Raw genomic sequence first — 15932 nt, forward strand, 5'->3', positions numbered from 1 at the left:
CTCTGTTATTACCTGTATGAATTGTGGTTAGAATGCTCTCTTTGTGGAGAATTGGGGTCAAACACATCCTCATATTCATCATCATCTTCATCCTCATCTTGACTGCCCTCGCTCTCCTCTGAGTCGTACTCAATTCTGCTTTCAGATGGTGGCAGCAACGGCTAAAAGAACAAGAACACAACGATGAAGAACACATAGTTGGGTAATGTTAGGGCACCCTGGGCAATTTTCTGAGTGCACAGATACATTTGAGCTTAATGTAAATGAGAAAACTAATAAACATATATACTTTTTCATTTAGTGTCAGTCAGCTTTAGCACATTATTATTGCATATTAATGTACTTAGATAATTCCACATTACAATTATATTTTCATAAAATAGAAATTATAACCATAACATGGTCAAAATATGTTGTTTTACATGAACCCTGAATATGACACACTGTCAAAATGAAAAAATAATCCGCTCAAGCTACACTCAAAAAACGAAAGGAAAGGAGTCAATATCAAGGTCATGTTTAAACAGATTAACTGGTTATAATATTCTGGGTTACCTTGGCGATAAAGTAATCCCAAATGCTGAGCTCTGGAGGGACAAAACGTTCTTTAAAGATGGAGGCAGCTTCCTGTTCCACAACAGGTCCTGGCTTTGGACTGGACGGGCCCTCCCTCTCTATCCCAGACTCTTCCTTTGATCCACTGCGTGATGACAGGAGCCTGAATCGTCTCGATTTCCTTTCTGAGCTGTCGATGCCTGGTGAGGCTGGTGTGTCGACAAGGGAAAGTTTGTTAAGTTGCTACATCTGTGATTTCAGCTGCTATCACATCCCACTTTGTGCATCATATACAGGATATATACTTCAGCCTACCACTTTGGCACTTATGACAATTATATTAACATTTAATGTGGAAACACCACCCTAAAACATGAAAAAAAACACTATAGTTAAAAATACCTACATTGTGTAAATTAAGGTTAAATTTGCATTACATCAGGCGCTGTCTAACAATCATGAGAGTAACACAGAGTGTGGCAGGGAAACAGCTTCCTCACTAATGGATTGATGGATTTCACAATGACCTACAGATGGGAACTCAATTAATTTAGATGGGTTGATTTGATTTGGAGACTGGGTCACCTCCAAAAGGAAAAACCCACACACAGAGACAGCCACTCAAATTGTCAGAATTAAAAACAGATATACTAAACCAATCCTCACTTACCTGGCGGGGGTGTTTTTGTTGGGCTGTTGGGTTTCTGTATGACAGGGGTCCGGGCACCTCCTCCGAACACCGTCACCCAAAGTTTGCTGTTGAGGGGGTGGGCCACAATGCGAAACAGCTCATTGCTGGAGTGAGTGGCCATGCCGTGAACGAACAGACTGAGGAAGACTGCAGTCATGATCTCACAGAGCAGCACGGCTAAGCCCGGTTGACTCTCCTCACCTGCTGAGCTCAACAGACGAATCAGAGAGGCGATACCTGGAGAGAGGGGCAAGAAGATGCGACGCAGGAGAAGAAGAGAAAGAACAAAAGAAGTGAAAGACAGCTGCGTTTGAGTGTGCAAACTACAAGAACCTAACATTTTGTAGTTTACATAAATAAACAGAGGTGAGAGGTGTCTGAATAAAACACACAACATGGAAAAATTCACACAAATAAAAAGAACATAACATCAAATCAATTTAAATGTATTTGACAAAACTGAAGATCAGAATGAGACATGATATTCTGCAATTTCCTTATTGTAAAAAAAATATCCCATAAAAAGCAAAGTGAATTTAACAATGAATTTAATCTACCGACAAGTATCGTCTGCGTAGCCAAAGTCTGATAAATCTTATTACTGTGTGCAATAGACCTCCATTGTTGTCAAACAACTATTACCAACACATTAATAAGCCACACTGTTGCACTGAGTAAAGTGTTCCCTACTTATGATTAATATAGTCAGTGTAGTTTATTTTGAGTCAGTCCCACAGATGCTGTCCTGCTGCCATAAATAGTCACTAGAATATAAAATGTGTATTAACTGGCAGATGAAAATAGTCCCTAACAAATGCAATGTGTACTCCTGTTTGACATTTGCTAAAATGAAAAAAAAAACAAAAACCCAAACATATTAATGTATTAATGACCCCATTTTAAAGATTTACATCCTCAGTAGGAACAAACGGGCCTGGAGCTAAATGCCACACACAGGGTAGGAAAGTTGTAAGTATTGAGAGGTGGATTACCAAGTCACTGTTGGTTTTGGTCTTATATTTGTTGATAAAAACAAAACGAATAAAGTTTTGTGTATTTACCTGGCCACTGTGCTGGAGAGGTGTTGGGCTGAACAGACTCATCCATGCTGACTGTTCTGACTGGCTGCTTCTGGGACAGCAACACACTCTGATATACAATCCCTGTGAAATGGTTCACATGGCTGTGGTAGATTAAACAGAAAAAAGACAACACACACACACACACAGAGTCAGGATGAGGAAACAAAGCAAAAACACTCTTATTAAACATGAAATGCTGTACTGAAAAGTGAAATTGTAAAAATTGGGTTACATGGTGTACATATATAATGTCTAAATGTTTTATTTTAAATGTTTTAAACTTTGTTCTCGATTCTGGGATGCTGTTTCTAAGAAAGAGGCGCCGCTGTCAAGCTCTGTTCTGTCAAGACATAAAATACTAATGGGCCGCATCTCAGGTTATATATGCAGTTTGGTAATAGAGAAGAAACACTGAAAGAGAGTGAAGAAATTTCTCAAATCAAGTGGCTTTTCAACAAATGCACACACAAAAAAACCTTGAATGGTTGGAGAGGAAATAGAGAATAAGGAATGCTTAACCCACCAAGGAATCTATTAAGTTTCTAACATCCAATAAATCCCCCTTTAAGCTTCTGTGAAATAACCAATTGCCTGCACATCAAAAAGAATTCAAAAGTCAAAGCAACATCATTGAGAGGGAGGAGCGGCAGGGACTGTGTTACTTAAAGCACTTCTCACAACGAATTTAATCCCTCAAGTCACGCACAACACACAAGAGTACGCAGGTGCAGTAACTTCTAGTATTTTTAGGTGGATGGACCTGTTGGCTGTTTCTTTATCGGTAAATTAAATTAAACAGAAGTTAACATGATAACAGAGAGAGAAAAGAGCAGAACACCGATCAAAATACTATCTGCTTGGCGACAACACTCAACCCCCACAACTTACATCCTGAAATACCTTTTAAAAAATTCACATCATCTCTTACAGTTGCTCCCTCGCTCACACGCTCAAGAGGAAAACACAGAAGCCCAATTTCATCAAACCTCTGCAGCGATACACCAGGAGAGTTTAGATCATAATTACCATAACAAAGACGGTGTTAAATTAGAAATAGCCCTGCTAATTTAATTCGACTCTTCAACTCCCAACAGTATATGATAGATGGCTCTGTATGTGCGTGTGCATGTGCAAAGTATATGGACGATAAAGAATAGGAAAATATATGAAAAACCAAGTGCTCATTTAATCACATTACTAAGAATTATGCCATCTTTAAAACACCAAAGTCAGAGAGCTGGTTTTAAAAGAGTAATGTTTTCTCTCTTATCTAAAAAAAAATCTCTCAGGGGTCACAGCACTGTGTCGTTAAGGGTCCCACTCTGGTCAAGCATTAAGTTAAAATGAGTCTGCACAACATCAAGAAACATGACAGACAGTTGCACAGCAGCATAGCTGTAGGACAAATGGGTAATTTCAAAGAAAGATTCCCTCTCCCTCCTTCCTCACCCATCCAAAGTTTAAAATCCTGCTGGGCTGTTGTCAAAGTGATTGGGAGTTATGCTACACACGTCTTAAATAAACAATGTTCCTCCCATCTGTCAAAACCAAAACTCTAATCAAGTATTTAAGATAAGAATGACAAGCAGCCTTGCAGCTTTCATAAATCATTCTCAAAAGTATGAGAACAGACAAGTGAGTGTCATATTTTTGGGTAGCAAACTTCTAACATGTTTGTCTTTTTCCACACCTTAAAATCACAACACTATTCCACTTGGTGAAACCAGCCTAAATCATGACCAATGCAGTAAAGTTTATCTCGGTAGTAAGATGACTTTTCATAAAGGAAAAAAAAAAGCCTAGGACATCATGACATTTTTTTTTTTTCCACTTTGTTATCACATTGGTAGTGTTTTACTTGAACTGTATGTGCAAATTATCCTCTTGTTATAAAGTATTCGTGGTTACCAGTAGTCATGTCTCTTCCCCCATATTTCTTTTAATTCTGCTCCAATAACCCTTCTAACACACACACACACACACTTAAACACACAAATGAAACCAGAGGATGCAAATTAACATCATCTTTGAAGCATTTGGTTGTTTTCTTGTTTTTTGAAAACAGATAGAAAGTCAGATCACTCGTGATAGATAAATAATCCAGTGGCGGCTGGTGCCGTTAATGGAGTCGTGTCAAGGTGATTTGAAAAAGTTGTATCAAAGTTAAGCATCGCTTGAAGACATATAAAGAATTCAAGAAGCTTGCTCGGAGAGATTCTGCACTGCACTGTAGATACTCACGATGAACTCGTGAAGAGTCTGGGTCGGGCATGACAGTTTTTTTAAACAGTAAGCCACGGAATGCAACGATTTATTTCCCGAGATCCCCAAATCACTGGTCAAAAGTTTGTGATGCATTACATTTTTAGTATGAAGCTGCTGATGATGTTGCTTTATTGAGCAGTCCTTGAAACATGATGCAACCATTGACAAAACAACATGCAACACTGTATCCTAGAAGGTTAAAAATATTGGTTGTAGTGACCTTGTTTAGCAAATGATCATTAAAAAAAATCCCTGCGCGAGACACTTACCTGTATGTGTGTCCATCACACAGACACTGATATATACAAGCAGACAAAGAGGCAGCCAATGTGTGCATCACGTAGATCTGAAAAAAGAGCAATGTCAAAGTAAAGTGTTTAAATGGGGTTTATATTTTATTAGTTTTAAAGGTTTTACTCTTCTACTTGAGAAAATTCTTATCACACATCTCACAGTATCACTGCTCTCTTCCAATAAATAAAGACCACCTCACCTCATTGTTAACAACATCAGGATGTGGAGGAGAGTCGAGTGCATTGATGGTCTGTAAGATGTCGTGAGTCAGGTTGGTCAGGTATACGATGGGATTGGCCACCACGGTCTTTACGTTGGCTGTGCAAGCCATCAGAAGAGGGATAGATGTGGGCTGGGAACACTGCGTCATCACTGGTTGGATGGAGTCGTCCTGTGGGCAGAAGTCAGAGGGGAACATTTTTATTTATAGTATGTATTCACGTACACTGGGGAAAAAAAGTACATACTGATTTGACAATGCTAATAATGTATAATTGATGACTTTTCACTGGGACATATATATAACTTAAAATCAGTCACACCACAGTAAACTCCAAAATATTCAACATTATTGTTTCTTTTCCTTCTTCTGTTTTTTTCTTTTTCTTGCAGGTAATAGAGACAGCTTGCAAAGGGAGCAGAAATTGAGAGGTGCTGCTTTGAACTGTGAGACAAAAGACTTTTCCTGAGCCATACTAAGACAGGATGAGCCAACTGTGTGAGTGTCATACAAGATCCCATACTTAGGAGAGTACAGGCAGGGTTTTTCAATGTGTGTGTGTGTGTGTGCGTTTGCGCATACATTTCTATTTTTGAGAGAACCAATTTCAGTTTAAAACCAACGCTGTGAGGACATTTCTGTATTGTGAGGACATTTTTACACAAAGTCAAAGGGCAATGAGGGTCAAGACTTGGTTTTAAAGTGGAGGGTAAGAATTGGGTTTAGGTTCAGTTTAGGATCAGGGTTGGGTTTAGGCATTTAGTTATGATGATTAAGGTTAGGATAAGTGGCTAGAGAATGCATTATGTCCATGAGTGTCCTCACAAGGATATAAAGACAATCGTGTGTGCGTGTGTACATTTAAAGAGCAAAAAAGAACCTGATGGAGGGGCACCTGGTGTTGTGCATGTTCACTAGATCCCCTAACATATTTCTCTGTGTGTAAGTATACCACAGGCTTATTATGTTCCCCACACTTGAAGAATCACATTCAGTTGTCACTAACCTAACTGAAGTAAAGTCAAACGAAAAATGCAAAAATTACTTCAACAACAGAGGAGAAATTTGACAACCATGGGACCAGAGGTAGGACAAAAGGAATTGCTTTTATGTCAGAATCAAAGTAGGAAAGTAGAAAAGACTCACAGTGCCCATCAAGAGCATTGTTCCCATGCCGGCTCATTGAGTTGTTTACCTCCCAAAATTTGACTCAACAATCTCATAGCCTAAGGCAGGACCTCACTCAGGATCTGATGTGAAGCCACACAACCAGTCACCTCATTGCTGGAGCTGTGCAGACCATCACCAGTGCAAAATATGTAAGTCTGAACGTGTGTGTGTCCTGGGAATCTGGTCGCATTACAATGAGCTTTCGTATGGCTTTATGTTCGTCTTTCATTTGTACTTTACCCCTCATTTGCTCAGTGTTCTTCCATTCAAAGAGAATACAGTAAAAATTATTCTGCAGGTCTGCTTGCTGGTGTGAATGTTTTCACATTCAGCTGATGGTTATTCCTTAACTGTCTTTTGTGTTGACAAAAATAAATCCTGGTCACATTATCATAATAAAGTGTTAATTCATATCTAATACATTAAGCAGTACTTTATACACATACCACATTAATCTTGTATTGTCAATTTATGTTCACAACCTCTGACAGACAATTTTTGGGCAGACCATAAAATCTTTATCACCACTTGTCAGTGATGAAGAAATCTTGGCTGCAAATATGAAGCAATGCTCTCAGAAGTATCTCCATCATAAAACTATGAACTACATCTGCATTACTGATCATTTAATTTCTTGGTTATTATTACTATTTATTTCAATTCACTGACAGAAAAATACAAATAACTGAAAAACTGCAACACACTTGCTTTGCTTGACAAGTATTGTAACCAAAAAGGATAATTTATTGTTTAATAAGAAATAAAAAAGTCAGGCAAAGCATTTGAGAATATATGAAACTAGCACATTTTTCGAGTGGACTGGTAAATGACTAGTGATGCTTAACTATTTTGCATTTTTGGATTTCATTCTGCATGATTTAATAGACACAAAATCAAAGCAGAACTCACCACCAGCAAAAAAAAAAAAAAAAAAAAACTCACAACATGCTGCAAATTCCAATACACATTCCAATTGAATTGTCAGTCATTTACGAACTGTTTTATCAATTCTGCCATTACTCTATGAATCAGTTAGCATACTTACAGGCAGCAGCTATAGCAAAAAGACAAATTTGGCTGCCACTGCTAAATTGGTATACTATTTCTATCTTGATTGTGCATCTGATGTCATGATTACCTGGTGAGACTCCTGAAGCAATAATATGAGCTCCATGCGTACAGAAGCCAGTCCTCCACCGTGGGAGCCGTGTAAGCTGCAGTAGCTCAGAAACATCCTCAGTAAGGGCTGGTTACTCTGCAGCCAGTGTCTCCTGCTCCTCTGGCTGTCACCACGTGGGCTGCCAGGCTGAAAAAACAATTTTACTTTATTAGTTTTATAGACGCATCAATCAACATCCCTGTAAATATGCCAAGGTTATCCAGCTGGCTAGTGTTCAAATTAAAGCGGTGCAATGCTAAAAACAACTAGATTTTTAAAAAAATGAACAAATAATCTCTTCTGACAACAGATGAACGTATATCTTCAGGTTTTTTAAAAGCTTTCATTTGCAAATAGACAGAAAATGTACTACATAAGCATATGTGTGTATACTAAATTATGTTGTTGAAACTGAATCATATTATAGAAAAAGAACAAATATTCTAGCAGCATGTTTTGTACCCAAACAAAATAATAGAGGTATGACTGTCAGAGATCCAAGGAGGAATGATGCAACAATCTCTTCAAACTGAGCTGTTTACTTCATTTTCCATTACAGTAAATGTTGCATAGATTTCTCCTCATGAACATCTGACAAATCTAACGGCAGCCAGCTATCTACACCCACCTGTTCCTCCTCCACCAACCCAGAGACAGGGGCATCACCCTGGACTGACAGCTCTGGCAGGCAAGGCTTGTAGTTGCAGCAGTGCTGGAGAGCCACCACCTGGGGGAATCACAATTTTCTTGTGAAATCAATTTATCTTGAAGAATAATCACAAATGGGTGGGAGTGAGAGCGTTACACCAGCAGAAGGCAAACAATTTCAGAGAAGAAATCCACGTATTTTCATTATGATGTTTCAATGCACTAACAGAGTACACACAAGCAGAGAAAATCGTGAAACAGTGAACATGACGACTGTGCAGTTACGCAAGTAATAAAAATTTTATTGAGTGAACCTAAGGGTGCAGCCAGACTTACGCTTCACCACACAGATGGATATTAAAATAATGTTTTAACTAAAAAGAAAAACATTATGGATTTGACCTTTAACTCTGTAAAAGTGTTAAAAAGTGTGTGTGCGTGCAGTCACCTCTCTTTCTAACCACTGGTAGAGCTGATAACGAAGCTTTCCTCCATCCAGTTCATACCCTGTCGAAAGCGTCCTCAGCTCATTGGTCACAATCTTCAAACAGGCCGTAAACTTCAGCTGGGCTACCAGGATGTCATCCGCTGGTGCGATGAAGTCACTGCTGTCCTCCCCTGTCACCATCTCCATTAGTGGCGACATGGCATCCTGCGTGTCCTGGAACACACTGCTGCTGTCTGCTGTTATGCCACTCTTACCATTTTTAGTTTCTTCTTCATCCTCATCGTCCTCATCAACGTCTTTGTCACTGTCCCACTTCAACTCCAGGGTCTCATCTGGGAGTGTCACTGACGGCTGGCTCCAGTCAAAACTCAACACTGAATCTGAGTGGCTGTTGGATAAGCTGTCCCCGCCTGACTCGTAGCCGTTAAGAGCTGGCTGAGACCAGTCCGGGTCTGATGTTTGTCCATTCTTACTCCCAACACTGAGTTCAGTGGCGATACCCGTATCCTCCTGGTTGTGGAGTTTGGAATGCTTGTGGACTTTGGGCATCTTGGAGAGGACTTCGAGTGCTAGCATCGGGCAGCCAGCTTGCAGGTGTGCATATGCAGCTGTGAAAAACAGTCTTCTCTCCTCCAGGCTAATGGAGTCAGCCCTGCGACCCTCAGCGGTCAGGCCAACTTTAGCCTTGTCTGAGGAGCCAAAGTGGCGACGAAGGAGGAGCGGGTGGGTACGGAGGTAGGTATAGAAGTTGAAAACCTCAGGATTACATGTAGACAAGGAAGAGGAGCCTGTCATAGACACAAAAAGACAACGTTTTATCTGCTGCAAGTGGCAAAAACTGCTACAAGTGTCAAAACCTTTACTGTTTTGACCATAGTATTACCTGCAAGGAAAGGCTGTGTTATTGGATCAGACAGAGATGGAGCTGGCTTACTGACAAACATTTGCACCTATTTGAGCACTTGTACACTAAGAAACTACATACTGTGGTCACTTAAAGGTAAGTAATGGCCTTAGGAATTCAAAAAGCAACAGTTTATTGAGAAGAGCTGATGGACAAAAAGGTGATATTGAAAGTTCACTCTCTTTCATCCAATGAAAGACAACTCATAATGTAAACCCAACAAGGACAGTACAGAATCTATAATTAAATAATTATAAACAAAAACTGCTTTGAGAACATCATTTATGACGCACATGTAGCAGAGAGGTGTTAATCTGCGACTGGTTGGGCTCTGAAGTAAGGTTCATATTAAGTTCAGTTCTTCATTTATTCTTAAGGCAAGCTGTGTACATTTTCTTATTTAAATGGCCTTCTGTGTGTGATAGGTTGCAATTACTTATGCAATTCCACTTACTTAAACAGAGGGCCAAAATAGTTACACGGCTGTGACATTTTAGGGAAAGCAGAGGAGTTGACCTCACAGTGTCAAATTATAATCTGCGAAGACCTCAGTTTACACCAACCAGTCCCAGATAAAAGCCATTATTAATTTTTAACATATGTTAGGGGGAAAAAGACATTAAAAGGCAATTTAGTGTAAAAATTAACTTTCCACTGCTTTCCACCGAGGTAATAGAGCACAAGGCAGAATTTTTCATTCTAATTTTGACTTAATGTATTAATTTACATGTTAGTTTATATGCTGTCAGTACTGCACTGTTAATTATTACACGTAATTAATATTGTTTATTAATTAAAATGTTTTAACGTTTAGAATAATGTTTTTATCTGATCAAAAAAACATATTTTGGTCAACATACAAGGTCGAAGCTACATTTATAGTTATATTTATAGCACTAAATGTTTTAAATAGTTATATTTAAAAGAAAAAGTAGTTAAAAATCGAGTGAATCAGCTCTCACTGAATTCCAAAAAATTACACAAAACCTACAGCAAAACTATGTTAGGAAATGTTCAACAAATACTACTGATAATTATAAAAGTATTGATACAAGTCACACACATGAAATCATCAAAATAATGTCAATTAACCATACATGGGGTGCTTTTACTTAATTCTTAATAATGTAATTTTCTTGCCTTCCAATTCATCTACACAAGCTCTCTCACAAATGTACAAACAGAGCAACATATATACTCATGGGGATTTTATTTCCTTAAAAATGTGTTTCTTATCTAATAACAGAAACTACAAGATGCAAGGTGTTCATGGTTGTACTGAAATTGTGAAACTCATGTGTTACAATCCTGCAGGAAAGTACCTTCTTAACTTTTAATCTGCATGAAAGCAAAAAAATTCATGAAGCCAAATATATAAGAACAACCCTGCGGACCCACCAGTATCAGATCTGCTCTCGGGGGACACAGAGTTAGCGCTGACAGCAGGCTGCTCGAGCAAAGTGTCCAATGCTCTGCTGTAGTCCTCCAGGACCCAGTGAGCCATGCTCCGTAGGAACGGATCGTGGTGGGCTGGAATCTGAAATACCGAACCAAAAATCAAAATGACTCATTCTGCTAAATTGTAGAAAGAACAGCCACTGAAGTGTGTTTGTAGTGTATTAATTGTCAAAAGGCTGGAGATTCAAACAGCATCTGCTTTTTTACAGTAACTTGTACATTAAAAAAACAACAGCTTGCTTGGTCTGTGATAAACACACTGTGCACCTGTTTGTCTTGTCCCAGCACATGTCTCTGGAGGATCTTTTTGTAGGTGGATGCTGTCTCAAACTCAGACTCATACAATCTGGAGATCACCAGGGCAAGCTGTAGGTCCTGCATTTTCTCTAAACACACCTGAAAGAGGAAATTAAGGGGGATGAGTAGTTTGTTATATGTCATTGACACAGTAATGAATGGGATAAGACGAGAAAAGACAAACTAGAAAAATACTGTATATTCCTGGTAGACTTTAAACAGTAGGCAATTGTGATCTTGTATAGCAGTAGAAAAGGAAAAGGAGGGAACCAAAATGTAAAAAAAATTAAGTTTGTGCTCACAGAAAGAGCTAGCTGAGATGTAGTTGTGCTTGTCCCCAACTGCTAAGGTGTGAGGTGCATTTCAATGAGACTACCTCTAAGCCAGAGAAACTAAACAAAGTCAATGATAGCTCTTTGCCTGGGTGACGCTCATTTCCATAAAATACTCAGAGAAGCTCCAGTTACTCACACAGATGTAATAATGTGACTCATTGCTTCAGGGACTTTCTAAACAAAAATAACCTTGATGAATAAGAGGTTAAACAGAAACGATGACCAGAAGCAGTCCTCTTGATAAGTAGGCAAAAAGATGGAGAGCTGTATATTTCTTGTGGCGTTTAACTTAACCCTGATGGATGGCAGAAATACGAATGCTACTTCATAAACTACTCTATACTACACATTTATTATAAAACATTCTGAAGTTTATGCAGAAAACAAACAAAAAATATGCAAATATATTTTTATGAAATGAAGGTTGTATGAAAAGTGTCCCCATTTACAAAGCGTCAGTAGAGTGTGGTGCTGCTAGTTTATAAATGTCATTACTTAAAAATTCTCACATAGATGAGGAAAGACAGCAACACCCAAGAGTCAACTGCCAACATCAATAATCCTTCAGTGAATTGTGCTAAAAGCTCTTGACAAAGACACCACTGTGGGAATGTATTAAGCTCTTTTAATAATAAAAAGGATGCCACACCAGAGATATTGGAGGTGCGGTCTGTTTCTGTGAATGTGGTTTCTCAGCATATTTAGTTCAGTTATGTCAAACACTGCCCTTGACTATCAATTGTTGGAAAAAAGGGCTGAATTATAATGCCACAGACATTTTGTAAATAGAAAATGAGCAACACTTGATTTAACTCGTACTGAAAGCAAGCTTTCCCACTTAGATTCAGCAGGCTGACAACAGGCAATTGCAGTTGAAGGAACAAGTGCTTCTTGTAAAGTTATTTTGTGTCACGTCTATTTTCCACTTGCCTCAACAGCATCCTTAAGGGAGCCGGCTAGAAGGAAGAAGGCTGCAGAATGCTGGAACCGCTGCTTTCCCAACAGAGAAAAGGCATTTTTCAATGCTGCTTTCCTCCACCGGTCTTCGCTGAAGTTGTTGCGGAAAAAGTCTGTCATTTTGGCATTCTTCTGAGATCTGAAGAGAATAAGATGAACATGAATTCAAAACAATAATACTTCCTTCAGTAATCTGAAGAAGGAAAATATTGTGAAAGACAGTTATTGCATGTATAGGTCTCTGCATATGTGTATTCTACATGCAAAATCATGTCAGCTTTTCTTACCTGTACAGTCCCCAGACCACTGCTTTCTTCTTCAATGCGAGGTAAAATATAGCTGCATCCAGAGGATCATTATTTCTCTGAAAAGAAGACTTGGCAACCTGACAAAAGAGTAGGGTGGGGAAAAAAATCAGCTCATGCCTTCCCATCTTATACAACTTTATTCACAGCACAGTTGTATCTTTATGGGTCATTTCCGGGTATATTTCTTACTCAGTTATAGTGCTGTATTTTATAGCCACCTCAGCAAAAGTACACTTACCTGACAGCACTTCATTTCTAAATGAAGCAATCAATATGAAGTATAGGGGGCTAACACACTAATGGAAAACTTTTATAGTCTTTATGTGTAGAGGTTTTATATGATTATACCATCTTTAAAATGATTCTAGTTGCAGGTTTGTTTCTTAGTATTTTTATGGGCATTTTATGCCTTTAGTAGAGAGACAACAGCAGAGAGATGAAAGGAAATGAGCGGAGAATGAAATAGATGAATACAAAGAGCCTGGCTGGATTTGAACCAGGGCTGTTGAGATTTAGTTCCTTAATTTCCTTAAACAATTATGCATCCAGTGTGCCCCACATCCCTTGGATATTGAAAACGTCTAGTCTCAACTGTGTCCAGGCCTTCTTCACTGAAGATACTATGATTAAATCTGTGAGCAAAACACTATGATATATGATGTGAAGAATGTAGTTAGATTGCTTCATAAAAATGACCAGACAGTGGAGTATCTCACAAATGCATTTGATTACATTACACAAGAATAAGCTGGAACAATATCTGACATGAATGCAAACATATTTAACAAAACTCTACAGAGGTACCGAACTAACTACTTAACATATACCTCTTCTTTCACACAGACTTATTACTGATACAGAATCTGACAACTTATTTTAACTAAACTGTCCATGGTGTCACTGATTAAGATTTAAACACAGATAACTTGACACTTGATCATATTAACATTATTAGCTGCCTCACCTTCTCAATACACCTGCGTAGCTTGTTGGTGCTGCGCAGCCACCAGCCGACACCCATGGAGCGCAGCTCAGGCCAGGTTGGCTCTCCCTTCTGCAGGGCGGGCAACATGTTGAGTAACTCCTCTTCAGCTTCAGAGTGGAAGGCCCAGGCATAATGACATGTTGACAGGCCTGTAGGGGGAGAGAAAGGAACATTTGAAATTCATTTTAATATGCATTTAACAAGCAAGAGGTTAACTATGACTTGAGTGAGTGGGTAAATGAAGAGTAAAGGTTACACATTTTCACAGCACTGGCTTGCCTATTTCAGTACAGTACAGTGAAGCACATTGTTGTACTGCTGGCCACTCAGAACTTTCATCGAACAGACTGACATGGATTAAGTGCCCTGCTCAAGGGTAACTTTACTGTGGTAGTTAAGGGTGATGAATAGAAGGGCTTGTTCACATCTTTCACTGAGACTTTTAGAGTCAATACTTTACAATTGAGACTATCAGTAATGGTCTTCATAGAGTTACTCCCAAAATACCAAGGTGGGTATAGGAGCTTTATCTGAAGAACACATTAAAGCCATGTTTTAGCTGCAGGAACTTTGCTGAGGTACTAAAAACCTTTTGAGGGAATAAGTTTCACCGGAGGAACCAGGGTCTAAATTAAGCTCCAGTGGGATTGTCCGCGCCTCGAAAAGGTCCCTGCTTTGGGGGTAGTACTTTCCATAAATAAAGGAACTTTGGGAAAAGCACACAGCGCAGCAGCTTCAACTGTGTGCCGCTTCATTCATAAAATAAGGAAGAACTCATCATATTGATTTAGGACCAGTTTAACGTTTTTGTTAACGTTTAACGTAAAGTACGGCACTGTGGACGACTTCTTGACTCATTTTAAAAAAGAGCAAGAGAATTAAAAAAACATGTATATCACAACAAAGCTGAAATGACCAGCTAACAAGAGAAAGAGAGAGAGAGAGTGGCGATGGATGAGATTGAATGAGAGACAATCTTAATTTCTTATTGTTTGACAGCAGTTATATTCTAAAGCAGAAATTAATAACCACTGAACACTCAGATATTATACTGTTGAGACAGATGCTCTTATTAAGAACAGCACAAATCTGTATTGTTTCCTCATGTGTTAATACTGCGTCTTTCAATGCTGCCGTCCTTTTTAAATTCCTCATGAGTCTACTTTGCATAATCTACCTGGTTCCTCTGATGGCAATGCAAACAGCATTGCATTAGAGGGACATTCTAGTTCCAAGTTTAGTCTCTGAGATTAGTTCCTGCAGGTCCAAAGTGCCTGGAACTTTTGGTGGAAACTGATTAAGTGCCTTTTGACCCAGGAACTGCATGTGTTCATTTTTAATTTAAACTTTCTGTTAATGTTAGATTAGGAAAGAGTATCTTCATCACCCCTAAATGATCCTGTACGTGGGAAGCTGCAGTCTTTGCCAGCCTGCTTGTGTCAACTTTGAAATGATCAAATAAAGAAGCACCGAATGTTGGTGCTGGTAGCATCTGAACTCAAAACTACATAGAGGGGGAAGACTGCAAATAAACTTGCTCTTTTTATCAATTTCCTCTTTAATCAAACAGCATTGTGCTGGATCAAAGCCAAATGTTTCAGATTACTTTCATCAGGGACCAAGCACGAATATTAGTTTGAAAACCACTTTTTATTCATTTTCAAAAGTCCACCTGTATAAGCTTTACACATTATGGCACCATCTTGTGGTTTAAGCAAAACAAAAACTAGAAAATGCATATCCTGGAGAAGATGCATTTGATTGCTGAATGCTGAAAGATTTTGCCCCTGCATTGCTGAAAATGCTGAAATCTTAACTGAATTTGCTGACACTGCTGAAAGCTGAAAAGCATCGCACTGCTGAGATGAAGGTGAAATGTAATAGTGGCATGTAAGAGTTGGAAGCTGATGTCCATTATCTAAAGAAGCTGGAAAGGCTAAAATCCTAACTGAATTAGCTGAAAAGCGGAGATGAATTCTATTGCTTTGCTGAAAATCCTTCAAGTTAAAATGTAAGTGGCAGAGTTGGAGGCTGGAGTCACTTAAAGATTACTAGATTACCTGAAAGACATGAAAAGCATTGAAATACTACAAAAAACCTGAATGATACATAATCACCTAGGAGCTGAAGTGCATTCAAAAATGAAAAACCTACAG

The 15932-nt window shown here is 38.8% G+C and overlaps 1 protein-coding gene across 5 annotated transcripts in view; it reads right to left on the minus strand.

Annotated features, from left to right (window-relative positions):
• LOC133979120 (dmX-like protein 1) overlaps nucleotides 1-15932 on the minus strand; it is a 58990-nt gene that overhangs the window by 15762 nt on the left and 27296 nt on the right. For all 5 annotated transcript variants that reach the window (XM_062417565.1, XM_062417563.1, XM_062417564.1 and 2 more), the window contains exons 24-37: nucleotides 13756-13925; nucleotides 12771-12868; nucleotides 12457-12622; nucleotides 11162-11290; nucleotides 10835-10973; nucleotides 8533-9320; nucleotides 8065-8163; nucleotides 7416-7583; nucleotides 5087-5278; nucleotides 4863-4939; nucleotides 2308-2429; nucleotides 1226-1483; nucleotides 556-764; nucleotides 13-161 (exon numbers count right to left, since the gene is read on the minus strand). In XM_062417565.1, the coding sequence (XP_062273549.1) occupies nucleotides 13-161; nucleotides 556-764; nucleotides 1226-1483; nucleotides 2308-2429; nucleotides 4863-4939; nucleotides 5087-5278; nucleotides 7416-7583; nucleotides 8065-8163; nucleotides 8533-9320; nucleotides 10835-10973; nucleotides 11162-11290; nucleotides 12457-12622; nucleotides 12771-12868; nucleotides 13756-13925 (2764 nt within the window). The remainder of the gene's footprint in view (nucleotides 1-12; nucleotides 162-555; nucleotides 765-1225; nucleotides 1484-2307; nucleotides 2430-4862; nucleotides 4940-5086; nucleotides 5279-7415; nucleotides 7584-8064; nucleotides 8164-8532; nucleotides 9321-10834; nucleotides 10974-11161; nucleotides 11291-12456; nucleotides 12623-12770; nucleotides 12869-13755; nucleotides 13926-15932) is intronic.

This window comes from Scomber scombrus, chromosome 4, assembly GCF_963691925.1.
Source record: "Scomber scombrus chromosome 4, fScoSco1.1, whole genome shotgun sequence".
NCBI lineage: Eukaryota > Metazoa > Chordata > Actinopteri > Scombriformes > Scombridae > Scomber > Scomber scombrus.